At 39.4% G+C, this 24,776-nt stretch overlaps 1 protein-coding gene across 2 annotated transcripts in view; it reads left to right on the top strand.

Annotated features, from left to right (window-relative positions):
* AFTPH (aftiphilin) overlaps positions 1 to 18,396 on the top strand; it is a 28,656-nt gene extending 10,260 nt beyond the window's left edge. Inside the window, exons 2-10 of one of the 2 annotated variants that reach the window (XM_053459729.1) lie at positions 4,747 to 6,451; positions 6,780 to 6,928; positions 7,561 to 7,696; positions 8,671 to 8,727; positions 10,365 to 10,487; positions 10,799 to 10,859; positions 12,712 to 12,792; positions 16,868 to 16,991; positions 17,273 to 18,396. In XM_053459729.1, coding sequence (XP_053315704.1) covers positions 4,781 to 6,451; positions 6,780 to 6,928; positions 7,561 to 7,696; positions 8,671 to 8,727; positions 10,365 to 10,487; positions 10,799 to 10,859; positions 12,712 to 12,792; positions 16,868 to 16,991; positions 17,273 to 17,417 — 2,547 coding nt within the window. In that variant the 5' untranslated portion in view covers positions 4,747 to 4,780 and the 3' untranslated portion in view covers positions 17,418 to 18,396. The remainder of the gene's footprint in view (positions 1 to 4,746; positions 6,452 to 6,779; positions 6,929 to 7,560; positions 7,697 to 8,670; positions 8,728 to 10,364; positions 10,488 to 10,798; positions 10,860 to 12,711; positions 12,793 to 16,867; positions 16,992 to 17,272) is intronic. The other variant, XM_053459730.1, reaches the window with a different exon arrangement.
* The last annotated feature ends 6,380 nt before the right edge of the window (positions 18,397 to 24,776 follow it).

Here is a 24,776-nt window from a genome sequence, read left to right as displayed (position 1 = left end):
GATTGTTTTGTCTGGATGGACCGCAGCGACGTGGGGAGCTTTACTGCAGCGTGCCAAACCATGCTCATGACTGAAATCCTTCAGGTGTGATTACTACGTGTCGGGAGGCTCGATGACTGAACCTCCGGGACTCGTGTAATTATTCCTCTCCGTTATTTATTCCTTTTTGTGAACTTACTGTCCCTCTTTGGTGACAAATGTTTTGTCCTGGTTTTCTAGGAAAATCATTTGCATCTTTAAACATCTTTTGCCATAGATCTGTTATTTTTGACCCATGTATCTCCAAAGTAGTATTGCTTGGTAAGCAAAAATGAAGAATCTATAGGTAGGAAAGGGAATTAAGTTGTGCTAAAAGCTGTGACCACGACGTTGGTTTTCCAGGCCTGTCCTTTTCTTCTTGGTTTTAAACCGTGCTATTAGAATTATTAGTTGGACACCGGTTTGTACGTTGGAGTCTACCTGTCCTCTGTTAGCGGTTTTTAAAATTGAGTAATTTTTGTGGAAAAACTAAATTTCAGTCTACGTGCTGAGGAGCTCATGATGTTACAGTGATAAAGCTCATGTCTAACACATATAATACTTCCTATTAGGCTTCCTAATTCTTGTACCAGGTATAAAGATTTCAGTTAACAGTTAACATGTTGCATGCTGGTAAACTGAGGCAGATACCATCAAATTCCGGGCATTATGTGCATGTACAAATTTAACCTACCTTTTTAGGAAATAGTTACGTATGTGTGTGTAATACGCACCCATAACTCCAGCTTTACATACAAACATGTACATATACTCACACCTGCTTATACAAACTCACTCCATGCAACATATACAAACATATACATACACTCACACCTGCTTATACAAACTCACTCCATGCAACAAACATTTACATTAAGGTCTGGTCTCCTGTTTCCGGCCGTGTGCGAGGATCAGATGCAGGCAGGGTTTAAAGGTTAAACACTTGAAACGGGGGGGGGGGGGGGGGGTAAATTGTGCACATTATACCCGAGATTTTACGCTAATATTTATATAAAGAAATTTAAAACTACAGCATAAAATACAGAATGAGTTTTTTAAATAGTTTCTCTAGTTCCAGTCATGTAATTTTTTGAGACTGAAACACTGTTCATACCAAATGTTGTCAAATCTGCCACTTTCCCCAAGTTCTTTATTTGACAGTTATATGAAATGAAAAAAAACATGTAATGGTGATTGCATGTTCAAATAAACACTTTATTCGTATACCATGGAGAAACAATCTTAATTTGGTACGGCCCAATCCTCGTTGCTATTTTGATTGTCGTTGACTGGTTCAGAGAGCATTTTTAAAGGTTTGGTGAAGAGAAGGCTGATAAGTTACAGATAAGAAATTGATTAGATATACTGGTTCTGCTACACGCTAAATGTTTACCAATTGGCAAACAGAATGCAACGGCATTACATAGTAAATAATAATTCACGTATTATAAAAGCTGCGGTGATAACAGCCCCTCATTAAAGTTATAACCACCATAGCTTGTGTGTGGGTGCCAAGGATAGTCCTTGTAATTTACGCATTGTCTTATGTTTTGTAAAAACATAGAATGTGTCAGCACATAAGAACCGTTTGGCCCATCTCATCTGCCCAATCTCTTCCTTTACTTTGTTGATTCCCTTTAAGTATTTAAATGTTTCTATCATATCCCCCCTGTCCTGTCTTTTTTCCAGGCTATATATATTAAGATCCTTTAACCTGTCCTGGTAAGGTTTATCTTGTAATCCATAAACCATTTTAGTAGCCCTTCTCTGCACTTTCTCCAACATATCTATATTCTCCAGTACTGTACACAATACTCCAAGTGACGTCTCACCAGTGATCTGTACAATGGCATGAGCTCTTCCCTCTTTCTCTTGCTAATACCTCTCCCTATACAACCAAGCATTCTGCTAGCATTACCTGCTGCTCTACTGCATTGTCTGCCTACCTTTAAATCCTCAGAAATAATTACCCCTAAATCCCTTTCCTCACACGTTGAGGTTAGGACAGTACCAAATATTCTATACTCTGTCCTTGAGTTTTTATGCCCCAGGTGCATTACTTTGCATTTATCTACATTAAATGCCAGTTGCCACAGCTCTGACCATTTTTCCCGTTTAGCTAAATCGTTTGCTATTTGGCTTCTTCCTCCAGGAACATCAACCCTGTTGCAAATTTTTGTGTCGTCAGCAAAACAACGTCCCTTACCATCAAGACCATCTGCAGTATCACTAATAAAAATATTGAAAAGAATGGGCCCAAGTACAGATCCCTGAGGTATCCCACTGGTAACAAGACCTTGCTCTGAATATACGCCATTCACTACAACCCTCTGTTGTCTGTCTTCTATGTGGGACAGTGTCAAAGGCCTTCCCGAAATCCAGATACGCAATGCCTACTGCACCACCTTGATCAATTACTTTAGTCACCCAATCAAAAATGTGGTTGTTTCTGATCTTGAAATCCATGTGATTTTAGATGTTCAACAATCCTATGCTTTAACATAGTTTCCATTTCCCCACTACAGATGTAAGACTTGCTGGCCTGCAGTTGCCAGACAGATGGACAAAACATTTGCTAATTTCCAATCTATTGGCACTACTCCCTTCAATAATGATTGGTTAAATAAATCCATTAACAGTTTTCCTTGTACACCACCAAGCTCTTTTAATAATTTGAGGTGTATCCCATGAGACCCCATCGACTTATTGGTCTTTACTTACAAGTTACTTACAACTGAAGTAAAACCTCCGCCTCGATAAACTCACATGTATCAAATGACTCATATCTAACAAACAAATATTAGCTTTGAATAAGTATCAAGTAAAATAACTCCAACTTTTTGATGTTGAAGTTTGATATCGCCTGTCCTGCATTGTTATAACCCAGGTATCTTATAATCGATAAAAAAATTTCATATAATTAAGTGTATTTGCTTATTTGTATACCATCCTTTAAAATCGTAAGTGTGCGCCTCCTGGCTGAGTTTGTTTCCAGGGAATTCTCCGGGTTATGTCCTTTTGGAGAAGGTCACAAGAAACGAGCAGCTGACGGTTCCATGAAAAATCTAAGTTGGCGTCAGGTGGTTCTACTCTGTGGAAACGTTGGTAACTTGCCAGTATGTAATCTCTGTGATAAAGCCCATGGTTGGCCCCATTTCCACTCTACTTCTGGGCACGCATGAAGAAAAAAGTTATTTGTGTTCTTGTGCCATTTCCTCTAAATATAAAACAAAAAAAATCAGTGTCAATGGGGTTGTGGTTTGCCGTTTTTATCTTGTAAACCCTGGTGAGTTTCTTCTGCTGAAAAAAAGCAAAGCAGGCCATCCATACCTGCTATATTTCTTACATTTCATCACACTAACTGTTCGTTTAGTTAGCGAAAGAGTTCCCTTACCACTCGCTGTATGATCCTGATGGTCCGTAGGCTCAGCTGGAGAGTAGTATAAGTGGACTTCATGTACATTAAGGATCGAGAACCCTGTTCCCTGCCCTGGTTATTAAGCTTCTGAGTTTAGTGTTCATAATCTTTCTTTTTCTCTGTAATATTGTCATGAAACTCATGTCATCGGTTTATTGTTTTTCCCTTTACTTTATTCTCCAGATATTTATGAATTTGATAAGAACGCCTATAAGCCACGAATGTAAGGGTTTTTGTTAAGACAAATCAGGCCAGCAAAGCAAACACTGTTAATATTTATTAAGATTACAGATTAGAACCGGTATAATAAAAGTTAGGGTTCACCTACGTAAAATTGTCTTTGATACATGCAGACTGGTAATCTCACTCTCCTGTTTGCGGAAGAAAGCCATTCACCTAAGCAGTGTATGCTGCCATTGAATTATCCGCAGGCGGTGAAGCGTAAACCAGCTCCGGCTGCTTAATACGCACCAGGAATTGCATTTTTACCAGCTATGTAAATCCTCATCCATGCGGTCTGACGAGTGCTGCAGCCAGCAACATCTCACCATCCCCTCTACTCGTTTCATTTCTGAGTTAATCAATGTAAAAACCGGACTTTTAATGTCTGAAATAAGTATTTTTCACTATACGGATTCCTGAAAGGGACCGTTTGGTTGATAGAATAACACTGCCTGAAACCTGCTGCCATGTACCTGCATGGAAAAGGGTCGAAGCCCCGAGCAAGTTTCTTGCGAGAGGAAGATTGAGGCGGACTTGCGTAAAACGTATGCAGACACGTTTATATATAACCAATGAATTTACCATAACCGTGCGGAAACTTCTGTCTGTTTTTGTAACAGAAACCATTTATAACACAAGGGGGGTCTACGCACCAAAGCAGGAGGGTTTAACTCTTTATCTCACTCATCCACTGCGAAGGGCCGACCGCACTGAGCTTCAGGATGGCTGGGCTGGCCCTTTGCGCGATGCAAGCTAAAGGAATTATCAGTCATTCTAGCAAGAGAAGCTCGTTTGGCCGGTACTTCGTAACAAATAGTAATGTCAGGGAGACGGAATCTGCAGCTCTCCTGCAAGCGCTTGCTTTAGTGGAAACCACCCCACAGGGTATTACTTCAAATCTGCAAAATCATTTTAGCAAGTCCATCCTGAGAAATTAAACAATAACAAGCATTAAGATTGCAGACTGGCTCTAAGATGCATTATTTTTGTTATAATAGTGGGATTATAAACGAGTAGAAGTAGTTGGAAATGGGAGGGATTTGCTTGGTTTTCATTGTTTTAGTAAAATATTTTTTTTTCTTTTATAGGCATAATTTGCTTCTTTCACCGAGAACTAACATCATGGAGCCTGAAGTGATCCGAATGTATTCTTCATCTCCTCCTCCTCTTGACAACGTTGCGGATGAAGACGAGGATGATGAATTTGGAGAGTTTGGAGGCTTTTCTGGCGTTGGTAACTCTGGAATAGGCTTTGCCGATTTGGATGCAGTTCATTTTCCTACATCTCGAGAAGACTTTTTGCCATCAAAACACTTTATGCCAATTCATGAATACTCTGATAATGTCCGTAACTTTACTAGCCTTACCTCCATCTCGGACAAAGAGACGGTGTCCGAGATCACTACTTCCAAGAAGGGAACGTGCTTAGTGTTCGATTCAAACTCCAGCAATGAATCGACGCAGAACAATATTGCTGCACTCGACAATAAAGGGAGCTCGGCCGAGAAGGCGAAGAAATCTGATCCGTGTGTGAGCTCGGAGAGCGCTGGCAGTCCAAAACACGGCCAGGCGGTCGACGCTTGTAACGGGGAGCAGAAGCACTATCCGGGGAATCTTACGAATGGGTTTGCAGCAGCCGAAGATTCTGTTAACCCTCAGGGAATAGAAGCTCTGGACAATGTTACAGATTCGAAGGGATTTCAGTCCTCCACCGCACACAGTCCAGATTTAAGCATAGACTTTCCACCTAGTCCCGGAGAGGAGTTTGCGGATTTTTCCCCGCTTTCCAAAGTAGACTCAGTACATTTAAATGATACGGAGCTTAAAGCACACACGGGTTCACATGAAGGGCAGACAAGTATTATGCTGAACAGTACATTGAATAGAGTCAACTGTGACAGCAACTTAAATAACAACAAAGAACTCACAAATGTAGTCTTAGAAAATTTTGATGACTCAAGTGATCTGACTTCTACAAATAACTCTCGAGAAGCTGCTTTAGTAGCAGATGACAGCGTTGCGGGTGATGAAATAGTTAAGCCTAATGTTAAAATCTCCGAAGCTACAACGCAGTTAGCGGATACCCAGAGATGTGGTCTTACAGAGAGGTGTCAGAACGGAGAGGAAACGGTCCAAACCACCGACGACATTCATGGCTTTACACCTGACGGTTCCTTTGAAACCATTCAAAAAACAATTCAAAATTCCAGCAGGGGTGACTTATCCCCCGATGCCACTAGCAAAAATCCTCCACTAACTTTCACGGACCATCGTGAGTCAAATGACCTCAACGTCAAAGAACAGTCACAATTAGACGAAAATGATTTCACTGATGACTTTGGTGATTTTGAGGATGTAAACCATGTTCCTTTCCAAGACGAGTTAGAACAGCCAGAAAACATTTCAAAAGATCGGGAATCTGACTATGAGCATTCTAAATTTGCGTCTCACAACGAATCAGAGACCGTTAATCAATTTGGAGACTTTGATTCTGGGGCAAACACTGGCGACTTGGATGATTTTCCAGAATCGGATGATTTTGCAGACTTCAGCTCCGCTGTTAATAATGATCAGCCTTTGGACTGGAAGGCATTTGATGATGACCAGACAGAAAGTGCCCCATGGTCTGCGTTTGAAAGTGAGAAGACCGACATCTCCTTCCCAGCCAGTGAGTCTTGGCAGTCGTATGGGACAGCGGTGCCTTCTAGTGACCAAGCCATAAACACAGAAAGCGTTCCTTTACCTGAATCCGAATCTACTTTGCTTTCTGATGGAACTACTTCTAGCTCTCAGGTAATGCTGTTTGGGAGGCAAGTGACATCTCTACTACTACCAGCGATATGCAAACTGAAATCACACGTTTAGCTTGGACCGTTTGTTAGATAATACTTTAGTTAGAAAATAGGTACTCTTGGTAGTGTGCCAGAATGACGAGGTATATTTTATTTATCCTCTTGTATTAATAGGATTTGTATACAGACTGCTATTAAAATAAATTGGGTACAGAATTATACATCAATAGTTGCACGCATCTGGCAAATGTTAAGCAAAAAAAAAAAGTTTTAATCTGAGTTTTAACTAAACAGATTAAATCTGAAAATATCTTTTTTCTCTCATGTAGCAATCGTTACTTAGTCGTTTTGAGCGAATTATCCAAGTCTGCTTCCCACCTCCGCCTATTTCGGAAACAGAAGAAATCATATCATCCCTGGATTGTTTGCTACAAACATCTAATCTTGAAGAAAGAACTAAATCCTTGCCTAGTACTCGGTAAGAAACTATTTGTTTGAACACCTTTGTGTTGGAGATGGTGTAGGCAGAGAGATCATTTATGATGAGAATGTGGTGTTGCGGTTCAAATTACAATATTACAAAACGTATTAAGTTATTTACAATAACTCATGCTAAAACATACTGGTACAGGAGAAAAAGAGAGAAAAGGAGAGCTCTTTTTAATCCAGGAGATTATTTAGGTAGCCAGGGAAGGAACTGGCACAGGACAGCCAACAAAGAGCAAGGACTAATAGCAACTAAGAAATTAGTCCGGAAGAGGTGGTCAAGTTGTGGAGAATGGGAGGCCAGTTAGAGAGATTCAATATTCCAGGCGGGAATGGATCAGTATTTAAGCCGTCACTTGTCTGATGAAAGGAATTGAGGGATATTGTACATGTTTAGGTGGCAGGATTTGGTGAGTGGATAGATTTGAGGAGTGAAGGAGAGATCAGGACGTCAAATGTGACGTCAAGGCAACAAACTTGGTCTATTGAGATATATCGTATTAAAGGAGATCATTGCAATAAGTGGCCTTAGATGATGTTTAAATTCAGCGGCTCAGTTATATTAGTATGTATTTAGTGAAATAGTGACTGGGAAGATCTTTGAAACCATTTTGTCGTTTACAGCCCACACAGGGAAGTGCTGGACGTGTGGCCCGAGCTGCAGGATATTCATGATGCTTACGGTCTGAAGCACCAGTGGGGAGGTTCACACAGCAACAAGAAACTCCTCTGCTCGCTGGGGATCGACACAAGGAACATAGTAGGTATTCTGAAAGACAGAAGACTTTGGGTGAATAAAAATTCATGAAATGGAAGAGACGGCGTTCAGACTGAACTCTGGTGCAGAGCTATTGGTGTAGCAACCGATGGAATCATTTGGCTCAGGGCTCTCTATCTGAAAGAGAAGCTTCTATGGTCCTGAAAGCCTATATACCTTTTTTTGTTTTTCAGGTTAAAGAACCACATGGTGTCATAATAAAGGGCTGCTATACTCTTTTTTTTTTTTCCTTCTTGTACTATATTTGTACGCTAAATCTGTTGCGTTGTGAGCATGTTCTACCTATTCTGTAGTATGGATATTCTAGTCTTTTGTAATTGGCTAGGGCCGGGGTAGGCAGCCTTCGGCTCTCCAGATGTTGTGGACTACATTTCCCTTGATGCTTTGCCAGCATTATGACTGTAAGAGCATTATGGGAGATGTAGTCGACAACAACAGGAGAGCTGCAGAAATTACTGGGAGCCAAGAAAGTGAATCGGACAACTTTTATTTTTAATTTTTGCCCCTCCCCAATGAAAAAATGCAGTGTAGTATGTGTAAAATGGACTGTAATACTATAATATACATGCTATTCATTGTAAGGACCGGACTATTCCTTTTAATATTGATATATTTATTTAGATACCTAATATAACTAATATTTACATTAAGTTGCTGAAATGTATGCATCTGCAATGTTTTTTTCATGACACGTAGACAGGCATGTCATGGGGCTCAAACTACTTGGCTCTAAATGGATTTGTGATTCTCCAGTTTAAATACCAGTAGTTCAGCAATAAAAGTAATATGAAGCATATTTTATAATCTGAGAAAAACCTTCGAGGGCATGCTTTTTGGTCTGCTGTATAACTTCAAACCTTACTTGACCTATAACATTGACTTTATGTATAGGATAGCCTTATGAATAAGCCCGTTTGTTGATCTGATCGTATCACTCACTGTTCACTTTGTTGTAGCTTTTTACAGGCAACAAGAAACAACCGGTTATTGTGCCCATGTATGCAGCCGGTCTGGTGAGTTCCATATTATAAATAAAAATGTATCTCGGATAAAACCTGTGTGTCTGTGCGGCATTGTAAAGTGAAAAGAGTTGGAAGGTTAACTAAAAGCTACATCTGCTAAATTACTTTGATTCAGTTCAAGTAATTGGACTAAATCTTCGTTTTTGGAAATCGTGTAATAGTTTGGGATCACTTAGAATTTTCCCTGTTTTTGAAAAAGAAGCACATCTTGACCATTAAAAAACATGAAATGGATCAGAAGTACAGTGTAGGCGTTAATGTTGTAAATGACTATTGTAGCTGATAACGGGATGATTTTGCATGGAATATCTTCATAGGCGTACGGACGCCCTTTGTCACTCCCATCACTCTTCTTCGTAGTGCTCGCTAATCCAAATTTAAGTTTTAAACAGCAGATAAAGCATTGTAGCTGTATTTGCTTTCGAGATAAACCTGTAACTTTGATTTAATCTTGCATATACCCTTTCTTCTGTCAGCCCACAAATAGTTACTGTAATTACTGTACTATAATTCCTCAGGATAATTTTTGGTTATATGATACATTGTCTCCTGCCCTCTTATTCTTTCATCCAGATTAGTACTCGCCACGTCTCAACTAATTGATAAAAAGCATGTAGTTACAGAACACCATTGCATTTCCCCCTTGTATGTGTAAACAGAGGCTATTTAGTATCCCAGAGAACAACTTATACGTGTAGCCTGGTGTACAGTGATGTTTTTGTCCCATAGAGCTTACAAATGTATTTTGATCAGTTGTCATTTAGTGACAACTCATCTGTAAAAGGCCCATTAGATTTAACATGGAAATAAAACCAGCATCCACTGCCTGAGTGAGTTTGAATTTCATGTGGTCTCACCATGAAGCTGGATAGCCTGCCCTAATACCCAACATGTTTATGTGAGTAACTTATAGCTTGGCGCAGAGCACAGTGTCCGGTATGGAATGGCATCATCTGTCTTGTTTATGTCCCCCATGGTTGATGGTGGAGCTGTGGTGGTTTTGATAGGGTTAACGTTTGCGTATATGTATAGAATGCTGAAAGAAGTGGGTCCGCTGTTTAAGTACTTAGTGTGTGTAGGGAGAGCACTTGGCCACAAGAGGGCGTTTGGGGGAAAATGTGCTTTAAGAAATTGCTTTTATCCATGTTACAGATAAAGGGTAAAAATCATATTTACATATTATTGTCACCTTTTCCATCTGTTTATATCTTGGTTTTTTTTGTGAACATTGCACAAGATAACTACATGATCTATTGGCAATGTGCAAATAAAATAAATACATGATTGCTTTCCTTGATTCCTTTTTAGGCATGGCATATAACAGGTGTGTCCAACCAGTGGCCCTCTGGCTGCTGCAGGTCTACATCTCCCATACTCCTCAGCTTGGCTGAAAGAGCATTATGGGAGATGTAGTCCTGCAGCAGCTGGTATAGAATGAATAGGGGAGGTTTACAGTCCTTTACCGGACATAAGTAAAAGCACGTGGGGGAGAAAGAAACTATCTGCTCAAAGAATAATCGCAGAATGTTGTATTAGAGTAGAAGCTTGGATTTCCAGCAGTCACACGCATGGTTCTGCTCTCTGTAAGGGTGTTATATTGGTAAACAGTCTCCTCAATATCCACGCAGGGTATGCTGGAGCCAACCAAGGAACCCCTGAAGCCATTATCTGCTGCAGAAAAGATTGCATCCATTGGACAGTCTTCACCTGTTTCACCAGATGATAACATTTGTTCTTCTGTTCAGTTGCAGGTAAGAATTCTGATCCAGCATTCTAGGTGTTAAGGGCTGACTTAGTACTGTATGATTTTAAAGAACTCCCCTAATTGAATTGTAAATCATGCGTGTTCAGCTCAGGCGTTCTTGCAGCAGAAGCTTGCTGGGGTTGGCCCTATGTAATGCGTAGTAAAGCTGAGACCACAACTGTCCTGCAAACACCTTCCTCATTTAATTAAGCCAATAATGATGCCTTTAGAGCATGGGAAGTCTCTCAATTGTAAAGAAGATACTAGTGTAAACGACTTAAATGATTTCTAACTGGAACTGTCCTCTTTTTGCTGCAGGAATCTCTCCCACCTGTCCAGTTTGACTGGAGTAGCAGCGGCCTTACCAACCCCTTAGATGGTACGTCTCTCCGTAGAGCTTCTAGCACCAGAGCTAGACTTAAGAAAGCTACAGAATTCAAACAAGCCTCTCTGTGCTGATCTTTCCTTTCTTGTGTTCGTCTTCTCTTGGGACGATTCAGGCTTTCTTTCAGCTTCAGCCCCCCCCAACTGTGCCAATTCATTTTAAGCATGAAAAAGCTTTGAAATGTTTTGGCGAATTTAGTTTATTATTACGCAATCGGTATTGTAGTCTAAGTTTTCTGTTCCAAGAATTTGTTATTTATGAATGTTTTTATTTTATTTATGTTCTAAAGAAGAACCAGGTATGTATTTTAGTTTTGTTTTTTTTTTGGTTTCCGTATACTCTATATTTCCATTTCTAGCCGTCACGGATTTGGTGTGTTTTCTTGTGCCGGAATACTTTTACTGGCTGTCTATTTTAAGCAGTGAGAACCTTGTGGTGCGGTTAAACCGTAGCACCGAGCCAGCATGATTGATAATGGCAAGCGATGAATTCCTTGCAGTTTCATTAATGCGGTGGTCGGGTGAATTTGTACATATATATAAAAAAAAAAAAAATAAGCATTTTTTTGTCTTTGCATTAACTGTATTCCATATGAAATTATGGAAGGAAAGCCTGGATATGGGTATATGTATTTTATTGCTGTTGTCTGCTGTCTCGTTACTTCAGCGATCCATATTACGGCTGCCTTTTTACTTAGAACTGTTTGCTTGGTTTTAATCAGTTTTCTTGAATCTAAAGGGGGAACAGTTCAGGTTTGACATCACAAAGATCTTTTTCATTTGAACAAAGCATTGCTGCTTTGTTAGCTGTATTCCCAAATCTCCACTTTGAGAGTCAAGGAGTGAACTATATGATGTATATGCTCTCTCTCTCGCATGGCAGTCGAATGGTTATGCCATTTTATTCCGCTGCTGTTCAGAGTTTCTTCCCTAAAGTATGTGTTCCAGAAACAAATTACTTAGGTATTCAACACAGCTTCCATTCATTCTGAATGCTGCAATCAAATCAAAACCAGTTAGTTCTCCCAAGCGCTTAGTGATTTAGCTCCATGCTGATGTTTCTTACCCGACATCAAAGTAGATCGTCCTAGATGGGCAGGTCCATTGAAACAAACTAAAGTAGAACTCTGACGGCTGAACTTCCATGGCTAGAAGGAGGCAGGCCAGACCCATGGATGACTGCTTTCATATACAAGCAACATATTAATAACCATTTTATATTTGTTATGTCTCTGCTCCTCCATTACGGAACGCTTGTCTAAACTGATAAAACCTTGACTGATTTGAAGTAATATTAATTACAAATTCTGTCTGTGACTCCAAATTACTTTTTGTATAATAAGAGATTATTGCTCTTCTGCACTTATTTTGGTATTTTATATAGGCATGTAACATATATTTGTTGCAGTGTCATAGTCAAAGGATTCCATAATAGGTTTTACATTAAAATGTAGGGCTTTTAGATGAATTGATATAATAGCCTGCACCATAAGAAGAGTCCTGGACACTAAATTTGGCATTTGCGCTGAATTGTTTCCCTTTTATAATGTAGCTTTGTCTGTAATTACTTTAGTAAGTGTGCCAGTCAGCAAGACATACAGTCGCGTATATCTGCTGATCAAATCTGTTGTGTGCTCTTCTGAACTGTATACCATGATTGCACATAAAATGTGATGTTTTCACCATAATAAATAACAATGTAAGATTTTGGTATTTTCTCCATGTGGATGTCTAATAGTAATAACGTGCATGTTTAAGTGTGTCTTACCCCTTTTTACACAAAACCCCCCATTCCTGTGGCCTACCTTCTTTACGACTGAATATCAACATGGTCACTGAATGTCAAGCTAGAGGAGGTTCCACTCTTCTGAACCTTGATTTCTTTGGGCCCGTGGATGACAGTGGCTCAAACAACGCTACGTTTCCAGGTCAGCTGAGTGTCAGTTCTGCAAATTAGACTTCCATTGGTTTGCTTCCAAAGCATGAGCGTTGTGGCTTTCCTATAAACAAGACTCTTGGTTTTTATTGCCCTCTTGACTGTAGTATGTAAAAGTTCCATGACTATTTGTCCTCTACGTGGACTCCAAAATCCATATCCATAATAATTCCGTCTTTTTAAAAATATTAAAAAATAATTAATTTTTTTATATTTTTACGGAGGCTTTTCGTTTTTTTCGTGTTTTTTTTCAGTTCTAAAATCAACTTAGTTTATATATGGTTCATTTATAATTTTTAATAACTGATAAGGAAATATAGAAAAGGCCACGCGAGTGCTATATTGTTATTTTTCATATTTGAACTTTTTATGGCCATGTTTTTATTCATTCTGTTCAAGGCCACTCCAGTCACATATTATTTGCTTTCTTTATTTTGCCTTATTTATCGATAGTTAGGAACGGTAGAAAACCTACCATGTCCTTTTTCAATATATTGGTAAATCATACTTTTTAGAAACGTAAAGACATATATTTATAATGTTGTTATCACTTTATATGAACTTTCCAATTCAAGCATTTCTGGAATTGGGTTTATAACATAAAATATAGGGTATGGTTTACAAAGACCTGGAGCAGTGTTAAAAGCACAGCAGTCAGTAGAAACATGACATGATCCACTTATAGAATGTTAACCCAGGTTTTTGTTATAGTTGCCAAACATTGAATACTGGCAAGCAGTGGTTTTAGAAACTCAATAAAAACATAAATGTTTTTTTCTCCAAAAAAACAGCCCTCTGGAGTTATGGAAGGCAGTGCTGATAAATTTACATGAGCACCACAGTGCACGGATTCTCTCTCTGTCAGAGGTTTCCTATTTATCAACATTTTTTGTCTTTTTATTCTTTTTCTTTTACATTCTTAGTTTTTTAAACATTTTTTAAACATGCCTTTATTTTCTGCCCCTTTAACATACCTATTCATATAGAAAAATGCAGTTTCCACATACTTTGCCATTAAAAGACCAAACCCCCATGCATGTGTTTCCATGGTAACTAACCCCTTTAAACATGTCTTACTTGTTTCTGGGAAAGTCATGTTTAGTTCGAGCTTGCCGAGCCTTTGGTTGCGGGATCTGTCCCTCGTGTAGAAATCATCATACCTGGCAACTTTCAAGCGCTTTGACCACATGAGCTTTACTTTCTGTGGGGACAAAATCTCACAAAGTCTTCTCTTCACAATGTTTCTCAGAGAATAAGTAAACAGGGGAAATATTAGCCTTCTATTGACTTGTCATTGTTCATAGGCCTGTAAATAAATGCTGGGGAATCTGGACATTCCAAAAATCTAAGTTGCTGCTTTATACTTTGTTTGAAAGTTTCCAGGTATGTAGATAATTGGTGGCTTTATGGTAGTGGTGTGGTTTTAGTTTGGTGATGAAATGGTCCATTATAAATAACAATTTGGTGAAGGGTCTTATTTGGACTAGTTTAGTCTGATTTCATTTAGCTGCAGTTGAAACACATTCTCCATGTTCATCGCTCTAAAAAAAAAAGTCTATTTCTTTCAAGATAACGGTGTGTCTGACGATCCACTGTTCCCTGTTGGTAACCGAAGACCTCTGGAACATGGGTTAACCATTGTTCATCAGCTGTTAAATGAAACGTCTTATATTTCTATTTAATGCATGTTGGAATCCATGTTGCATGAACTTGAGTAGGTTTTACTTCATGCAAGTTGGTATGTGTTCAAGAAAAAAAGTTTCCAGCACACATCAGCTGATATAGACTAGAATTGGGAGTACCACTGAGCATGTGCAAGAAGTGTACATACAACTCCGTAGCCAAAGGGAGGACGTAAATGAGACAGGAGCAAAAAAATCTAAATCAAATCGATATTTGGTCCTACCACCCTTTGCCTTAAAACCAATTCTTCTAGGTACACTTGCACACAATTTTTCAACAAACTTGGCAGGCAGGTTGTTCCAAACATCTTGGAGAGCTAATTGCTGTTTTTGAGGCAGCCTCGCTTGATTCATGACAGACAGACTCCATTTTGAAATCAGGGCTCTGAGGGGGCCATACCATCACTTTTGGAACTCCTTGTCCTTTACACTGAAGATAGTTCTAAATTACTCCATTGTCGTGCTGCAGAATAAATTTAGGATCAATCAGATGCCTCCCTGACATATTGCATGATGGATAAGAATCTGCCTGTACTCAGCATTGAGGAAACCATTAATATTTGTCTGCAAGTCTTCCATGAAGACCACTTCTGACCATGATTCTCCAGACTGTAGATGGGTGTACCAGGGTCCCACTGTTTTCTGCCAATGCTGAGCTGATGGCACCAATGGACATCTTCAGATTGTAAAGGGAAGTAAGCATGACGTGTCGTTGGCCGACCACTGCATCTACATTGCCCATTCCTTTCTGCATCTTCAAAAGAGATTTGACATGCCAACTGCAAACTCCTGTCTGCCTTAAAATGTCCTTTGCCCAGAAGAGACCTTGCTGACGCAGTATGACTACGTTGTGTCTGGTTGCTGTGCTCGGTCTTGCCGTGGTGTATGATTTTTATCATTAAATTGTCTTTAGCGACCTCACCTTGGCCGTTCCTCACCCAGTTTCTGTTTAATGATTGTGTTTCAACCTACATATTTAATGGATGATCATTAGCACCTGTTTGGTATAATTGTTGAATCATACGCCTAAATAAATGCCTACAAAATCCTCCACTTCACTGTGCAAGTGTACCTAGAAGAATTGATGTTGCTTTGAAGGTAAAGGGTGGTCACCCCACATACAGTATTTGATTTACATTTTTCTTCTGTTCACTCACTTTGCATTCTGCTACATGATAACATTAATTCTCGAAAGCATTCTCACTTTACATCATTTTTCTACGACTGCCTAAAACATTTGCACAGTACTGTAGTTTGAAGTCCAAGCGCCCAATCCAAGTTACATGCAGATTACCAGCTAATAAGGACCCGGTAGCCAGGAAGGTACCAGCAGTAAAAGGTTACGAGGTGTGACTACTCGCTGCCTGGAATTTTTTAGTCATTCTCTAGTTTACATTAAAGGAGCAATTACACCTACTCTTTAGAATTTTACAGCATTAAACATATTCAGCGTGCAGTTGAATAACCATATCCCTTACAGAAATAATTTATGTAAAATCTTGCACGATTCATTTTTTTTTTCAGGGACGCTTGATTGTCATGTGACACAAGCACAAGTCGTTGCCACGGGAACATAGAAAACCTAAGTGTCTGATTTATGTTTGCACACTGTAGCGTGTGAAGCAATTGATATTTTCTTTAAGTGGAACTTTCCCTTTAATATCACTTTATATCCGCTGAAATTCACCAGTGTCTGGCTGAGCTTCTTCACAACCAGTTGGAGAAACAATTTTGCTGTCTTCATAAGAAATACTAAATTAATAAAAATGTGGTTATCGTTCGTTGTGAGCGTGTTCAGGCCTTTTCTTTAAATATCTGAGTTCACATACATTTTTCTCATTTGATGACAAGCCAGAAGATTTTGAAATAAGTTTTTTTTGTTATTTGATCATATAACTGCGTTATTTGCTTTTAACATTCCTTTCATTAAGTAGTAATATGATCCCAAGTTAATTTGATAAGTAAACTGGTGCATGTAATAGATTTCCATCCTTTTACATGTCTGTCTTTTTAAAGGTAAAGTTTGCTGTGCATATATAATATACTGCCCTACGTGGACTTGTAAGCTTCCAGTTCATGAATTATGCAGTAGCAGTATTAGTGAAATTTACTTAAAACAAACAAAATTCTAGTTGTTTTTGCCCCCGATGGAGCCTGCAGACCATCTGCAGCGAACAGCTTGAGCAATATCATTCATGCGCCTATACAGAGTAACGCTAGGAACGATCCCGGGTCTGTGCTTTTTAACTAGGTTATTTTTTTGGGGGGGAGGGGGGTAACTCAGATGTTTAAAGAAGTATTTTATGTGTTGTTGTGCGTTTATGTTAAGACACCACAGCACTACAAACTGCCATCATCTTATAAATTATGACTTTATGCCATAAGGTGTGGACCCCGAGTTGTATGCATTGACAACCTCAAAAGTGGAATGCTCCTCGGCAAGCAACAGAGTGACCGATGCGTTTGCAAGATTAATGTCTACAGCAGAGACCACAAGCACATCTGCAAGGTAAAGGGTGGTTTTATGTGTTGTATGTGTATATATGTACATTAACGTGTGTGTGTGTCATATGTATATGTGTGTGTGTGTGTAAAAGAGATTGTGAGGAATTCTTGTGAGGAAGTGCTGAGCTATATAGGCAGAAGCATCGGTGGATGGCCGCTCCACTTTATATATAAGTCTGATCGGATCTCGTCTAGATTATGGCTTGCCAGGACACAGATATTCAGTACAGGCCAAAGAAGAGCCAGATGATTATAAACATTGTCTTTGTTTCTCATTATTCACAGGAAACCCAGAAGGGATGAGAACCTTAGTGAAGAGGCTTCCAAAGTCATTGCCAGTCTCCCCGAGTTATCTTTCATGCATGCCAAGGTGTTGATGTTTCCAGCCACATTAACGCCTTCAACGAGCTCTCAAGACAAAGTTGACTGATGAAAAAAGGAAAATGTAAAAAAAAAATTAGCCCAAATAAATTGGATGTTTTATATCTGAACTTTTAGAGGTAAAAAGAAAGTGTTCCTGCTTTTAATATGAAATCAGATGATTTGTCAGTAAGTATCACTGAAATGGTGTATACATTGTTAATATATATATTTCAACACTGAATATTTCATTTCTATAAGAATTAAAACAGAAGAATAATTAATTTGTATATAACGCAAAGGGTAACTTTTTTTGATGTGCTGGGGTACGTACACTGGTGGATCCTTTCTTACAAAAAAAATCATCAAAAAAAATGTGAACATGCAAAATCTTCACTGCCTGTATCTGTTCCTATAGCGTTCTTTTCTCCCAGTTGTCCTGAAGTTGACTTTACTGTTACATTTAAGCGTCCTGTGTTTTTATTTTGTGTGTTAATTTAATCAATTTCATTCTTCAATCACAAGGTCAGTTTAACCCTTTCCCTGCCGCAGGAGCGTATTAGCTGATGGAGAAAGGGGTTTACGGTATTGTCCTACCAGAAACCCTTTAATGGGTTCTTTTTGCTGCGTGTAAAACCATAACTTACCGACCAGCCTCCTGCTCAGTTCTTCGTGTTGTTGCCGATTTAAGTTAATTTTAAAGTACGGATGATTAGGGGATTTGATTTTTAGGTTAAGAAGGACCAAAATAATATGAATGTCTTTATAAAGTGTTTTGATTACTGTCCTGATTTAGTTTGTACTCATTGTGTCTGTTGTACCACTATCCTGATTTGCACAGCGTATAGCGGCATTAACCATACGTGGATATGGTTTACCCTATACGCGCATTGAAGACTTTGGGATGTAAATGATTGGGGAAATTCCTATGGAACAAAAGTACTGAAAACTGATCTGTAACAACAAGGTCCATGTGCATGCCCAAATTCTTTTGAAATGTAAGCGTGTAAATTTCTTTTAGCTTACACAGAATAAAATAATTTAAATGACTTGGAAGTTTTTTTTCTTATAAATTTTATGTTGATTGCGATATAAAGACGTTCATATCTCACAGGCCTCATATAATGAATATTAAGGTAGAATTATGGATGGGTCTTTGGTACTGTTCATTCACAAACCTTGCTGCTGAGGTAATGCATGCACACTAAACCCATTGAAGATGCTTTCCAGCAGAGTTACATTATATTATATTATTTTATTTAAAAAGAAGCAGAAGAGTGAATGCTAGCAAGAACTTGAAAATGCATAGTATACAACATTCACGGTAACACATGTTAAGACATACTGGTATACACGAAAATGGGGCACGGCTCTTGCAGGCTTCCAATCTGTTAGTTGAAGGAGAACGGGACAGGAGGTGAGGGATTGGTTACATGAGGATGATTTGATTGTAGTGAGGTCATGTGCAATTCCAGAGAATAGGTAAAGTCATGATATGCGAGTGGGAAGAAGTGATAATGGTAGAAGAGGGCAGTTGGGAAGAGTTTAGAGATGACCGATGTGGTTTGATAGAGGTGTTAAGAATGGATCGGAGTGGTGAAAGACGGGGAAGGGAAAGCTTCTTAGCAGGTGGTGGCAGTAATCCAGAAGAATATATTTTTTTTTTTTTGCAGTCTCTTGTGTGAGGTAAGCGAGTTTGGCATTTGTAGGTTAATGCTAGGACTGTTTGGAGGCCAGGATGAGAAGGCAAACAGAACCCTGGCCTCTGTTGTATAATATGAACAACTTTTTTTATAGAGACCTAGCTCTCAGGTGCATTGCTTTGTGCACTATGTGAATGTCGGCAAGAAATCTGACGACACCAGTTCAATGAGTTGAGTAAGCAAGAGCTTCTTTATTCAAGTGCGCACAGGGGAGAGTCCAGTTCGCAGACTTCTCTCCCCCTCCTTAATTTTCTAACAATATATAGGCAAAGAAGCGCAAACAGTTATTAGCATATTGTCTAGCCATCTGTTGGTATATTTACTTTGATTTGCTGACACACACGGTTTAAAGAGGTGAAGAAAAAATAGCCCCCCCCCAGACATGTGAAATCTTTACTTACAGAAGGTCATGAGAGGGACAACTTGTCCTTTGTCGTGGGGGACTCTGATTCTTTTGCAACAAGGCACTTAGAGCAAAGAAAACACACGAAAACATACCATATGTACACATTCTTCCGAGACACAAACAAGACATAAGTAAACTAAGAAATTAGGTAGACAGGTGATTGTAGTGTTATCTTATCTGCTATCAGCAGAATAAGCAATGAGGTAAAGATCATTGTGCTGACATCCAGAATCAGCAAAATTCAACTTCCACAGTCCCCCCTTTTTATTCTTACGGACTCACTGTAAGAATCAATTTCTTCAGAGTCCAGTGGAGTTATAAGTTGGCCAATTCCATGAGCCTTGCTCCTTCTCATATTGATCTTCAAACATGTCACGGTGCATAGTCTCTAGGGGAAACGCATCAAGTGGGAAGTCATCATCATATTTCTCCTCCTGTATCTGTGGCATTGCTCTTGTTGGTCCGAGACACTTTTGAATTAGTGTTTTGCAACAAACAACAATTACATAGATACATACAAAAGTCACAAGCAACACAAACATACCAGACATCAGCTTTGCTCCAAGTGAATCAAATAGTCCGCCCAGACCAAAAGGATCCCAAGTAGTCTCCCTAGATCTAAGTCTTTCCTGAAGTTCGCTCACCTTTTCCATATCATGTTCTATGGATACACTATTGTCTGCAATGTAAACACAACATTTATCTTTTAGAAGCGCACAAACCCCTCCCTTTGAAGCTAATATATAATCTAATGCCATTCTATTCTGCAAGGCAAGCATTCTTATTTGTCTTTGTTCATCATTTAGTTTCCTTATCGCAGCAGTAGTATGATTAAGCATATCATCAAGTACATCAGCTAAAGCATTAACTTTATTATATAATAGACCCACACCCACCATAGGGAATAAGGATCCCCAAAATTGTTCTTCCCAAAGTCCTGACTTAATGTGCGTCTTGGATACAGAGGAAACATCCCGATAATTTCTAACTCTACCTGCCGGTAAAGTATTATGCATTGTAACTGCGGGTACTATTCTTCCTAATAAACAACATCCTACCCAACCTAATGGCAATACTCTATAGGCCCATTTTCCACACAACCAATAAATCCCTACTTGCAGATTGTTTCCAAATGTTTGTAATGAGATGTGAGTTTTCTCATTAGATACCATCAGATTAGCAGTATAGGCATAAACTGCAAGAAATTGTGCGGCGACCCAATCACTGGTATTTCCGTACTCTACTGATTCCCAGATGTTATATCCTGTCATATTTAACAATCTGGATAGGCAACCTACTTCTTTACGGGGAGCACCTCTAGACTCATTCCGCCTCATCCATAGGGTCCCACCCGCTGGTCCTACATCCATTAATGGTATTCTCTCAGAACTAATAGGGGCACTAGTTCTACTTGTGCGGATAGTGTAGCTCCTATTACAATTTATTCCAAAATCATCTCCTGTAAAAGGTATTCCTATCCAAGGGCTCTGCTGAGTATGCGGAATATATCCACAAACCCAACAAGGCTCCGAAACATTAGAAGCATTATACACCTTTCTCAACATTTCTACAAAGGTATTATCTTTTTCCCAAGGAGAAGCGTGCAGATCACGTTTAATTCGTGAATGTATCTTATTCTCTGCCATATTTTTAGTAGGTTCTGATCTGAACACCTGAAAAGGACTGCAAAGAAAAAAGAAACAAATAACAAATACACTTAGTATAAAAAAGGTAACATAATATATTCAAACATTTTTGCACCTCCTGATGACCTCATTCTTCGTATCTTCACGAGGGGCTCTTGCCAATCTCGTCTTATGTTGGTTAACCAGCTGGGATTATTGTGCCCGATGGAATGGTTAATTTAGGAGCGTGGATTGGGTTTTGGCACCAATTTAAGATGAGTGCAATGAATCCATGGTGTAATTTCAGCTACCTTTACTTGGTATGGACCTTTCCACCTGGGCTGAAGAGTCTTTTCCCGTTGGAAATGCTTTACCAGCACGTAATCACCTGGTTGGATGTGATGAATTGGTTTTTCGTCCTCGGTGTTCGTGCGCACAGCAGCAACCTGGGATTTAAATTGCTCAAGAGATTTTATTAGTTTTTTACAATACACTTCTATTGTGTCATCAGTTAGAGCATGATCATGTTTTAGTAACTCTAGAGTATTAGCAGCTATCATGGGTCGACCCATTATGAGTTCATGAGGAGAACATTTAATAGCTGAGTGTCGGGCATTTCTTATCGACATTAAGGCTATAGGTAATGCATCTGGCCATTTTAAACCTGTCTCGGCACATATCTTGCTAATCTTATTCTTTAAGGTGCCGTTAGCGCGTTCTACTTTTCCTGCGCTTTGTGGATGGTAGGGACAATGTAAATGGTACACAATTCCTAGCCTATGTGCTATCTCCTGCTATGTGCTATCCCAGCAGTAAAATGAGTTCCTTGATCAGAGTAGATATGCTGAGGAATTCCATACCTAGGAATGAACTCTTGTAACAACTTTTTAGCAACTGTTAGAGCGTCCGCATGTTGGCAAGGATAGGCTTCTATCCAGCGGGAATATGTACACACCACCACTAGTACATATTGATAATGTAGAGATCTAGGCATTTCAATGAAATCAATTTGCAAATTTTGGAAGGGTCCTCGAGAACAGTGAGATTCTGATGTAACTACAGCATACCCAGTACAATGCCTGCCATTAATATCCATAAATGAGGAACCATCTACAAAGTATTCGATATCAGGGTCAGTTAAAGGTCGCTCATACAATCGGTTGCAAGTAGTTTGTAATTGTTCTGTCAAAATCACACAATCATGATCTGGCAAAAGAGTGGCAGGGTTTAACACTGTGCACCGGTGGACGGTGGCATTGGGTGTACCCTGCAAAACAATCTCGTATTTAGTCAGCCTACTATTAGTAAATTATGTCGATTGATGGGTTAACAATGCACTCACTGCATGAGGAACCATCACTTTCAATTCCTGTCCCTGAACTATGGCCTGTGCTGATTCCACTAAGGCAGCAGCCGCCACCACAGCCTGCAAACAAGGGGTTAATCCGGCTGCCACAGAATCAAGTGGAGTGCTGTAGTAGGCAAGGGGTCTCTGTCTCTCTCCGTGGCTCTGGTTTAGTACTCCAGAGGCATTACCCTGTATTTCATGACAAAACAAAGTAAATGGCATATCATAGTTAGGGAGCCCAAGAGCAGGAACACTACACAAAGCCTCTTTTAACTGAAAGGGTAAATCAATTCAGCATCAACAGTATTAGGTTCAATACAGCCAGCATCGGCAAATTGTTATCAGTTTGTCTAGCAGATCTACAATTTCTAGCCAAATGCCCTGGCTTGTTAAAATTAAAACAAATAACATTCTTTCTAATTTCCTTTCTAGAGGAAGATTGTCCGTTTATCTCCCACTACATCAGACAGAGAGTTCTGTGAATAGAACTGTCTCTGACTTTCTATCAACATTCTCTGTTCTCTCTAACTTTCTCTTGACGTTCCTTATTCACTTCCATTTGCTTTTCAAAATGTTTAGCAGCTGCTATCATTTCAGAAAGCGGCTTCTCTTCCCATCCTAAAACATTATTAGCGACACCCTTATGGAAGTCTGGTAACAACCCTTTTACAAAACAAGATACAAACAAGAGGTCTTGCATTCTCCTCTGGATCTGTCACACTACTGTGTCCTATTACAACTTTCGCTACTCTATCAGCAAATTCACTTACTGATTCATTCTTTCCTGGCATTGTAGAGTTAATCTTTCTCCAGTCAGGTCACTGTAGCCATGCAGTCCCACAAGCTTGTATTATACAATCTATTGTCTGCTGTCTCTCAGTACTCTATCTCTTAGTAAACAGTTCATTTGCTCAAGGTGTTACATCAGGAATTCTGTTATAAGCTTCAATTAACTGTTTTCTCTCTGCGTCAGTCATAACCAAATCAAACAATTGCATAAAATCCTTTTCACTGGATCATAAGGAATAGACACACTATGTAATTCTTTACAAAACTGACCAACAATTTCAGGTCTGGGGAATCGATCTTTCAACAGCAATAATTCCCTTGGTGTCCATGGATGATGGACAGATAGAGGTACACCTCTCTCATCTCTAGCCCCCCCCCCAGTCTCTCTCATGGGCATAGCATGCACAAATGTCTTTTCCTCAGCATCAGAATCTGAATGAGGATCTAAATTGGGCTTTCTGGATCTAGTTCTACATGATGGTCCTGTGGGCTGAATGTTGGACCTTGATATTCTAGGAGGATCAGGTTGCCTTTCTTGGTCTAGGGGTGAAATATGAGCTGGTGGTACAAATGGGACAAGCTCCAAAGAAAGTGGCGACTCTGATTCTGGACCTGCAGGGTGTTGATTAGAACCAGGCATATTAGGGTCTGCTGGTTGAGGTCCATTATATGGGGGTGGGTCAAATAATTCTTGAGTCCATAGATCAGATGGATCTAAGGATGGATATAGCGAATTATGGACCTTAGGTGGTCCTGGGGTTACAGACACCTCCTGTGCTTTCTTAGAAGTCTCAACAGGTTAAGGTGTTTGAGCACCCTTTTGATTCTTAAAGTTACCTGCCGGGCGGCAAGGATATTGGGAATTGGCAGAACAGGTGGGGTCTAGTAACTTCTGCTGTTTCTGTATTTTAACGTTGTCCCACCCTTCTTAAAACCATTTCAAGAAAATCATTCTCTCATTCCTTTTCACATCACACATATTCAAACATTCTTTCAAATTATCTAGTATTTCTACATTCAAACTACCGCCAGCTGGCCAAACATAACAGCTTTCATTATCCTCTTCAGATATTCGCTTCCAATGAGACATATATTTTCCTGCCTCTTTTCCATGTTTCCTTATCATATATTCTAAGGGCGTCCCCTTAGGCACATTTTTTGACAACAAACTCCCCATCTCCTCCGCTACAATAATCCGTGACTATGTACTTCAAAATATTTACACTAGTTCTCACCACTAGGTACTTTACAATAGCCAGTGATTATGTACTCAAATAATTACACTAGTCTCTCACAACTAGGTACTTTACAATGGTCCCTGACCATGTAGTAAACAATAATTACACTAGTCTCTCACAACTAGGTACTTTACAATGGTCCCTGACCATGTAGTAAACGATAATTACACTAGTCTCTCACAACTAGGTACTTTACAATGGTCCCTGACCATGTAGTAAACGATAATTACACTAGTCTTTCACAACTAGGTACTTTACAATGGTCCCTGACCATGTAGTAAACGATAATTACACTAGTCTCTCACAACTAGGTACTTTAC

The sequence above is a fragment of the Spea bombifrons genome, chromosome 3 (genome assembly GCF_027358695.1).
Source record: "Spea bombifrons isolate aSpeBom1 chromosome 3, aSpeBom1.2.pri, whole genome shotgun sequence".
Lineage (NCBI taxonomy): Eukaryota > Metazoa > Chordata > Amphibia > Anura > Pelobatidae > Spea > Spea bombifrons.
Note: the sequence above shows the minus strand (reverse complement) of the source record. Positions and strands in the feature narration are given on the sequence as shown.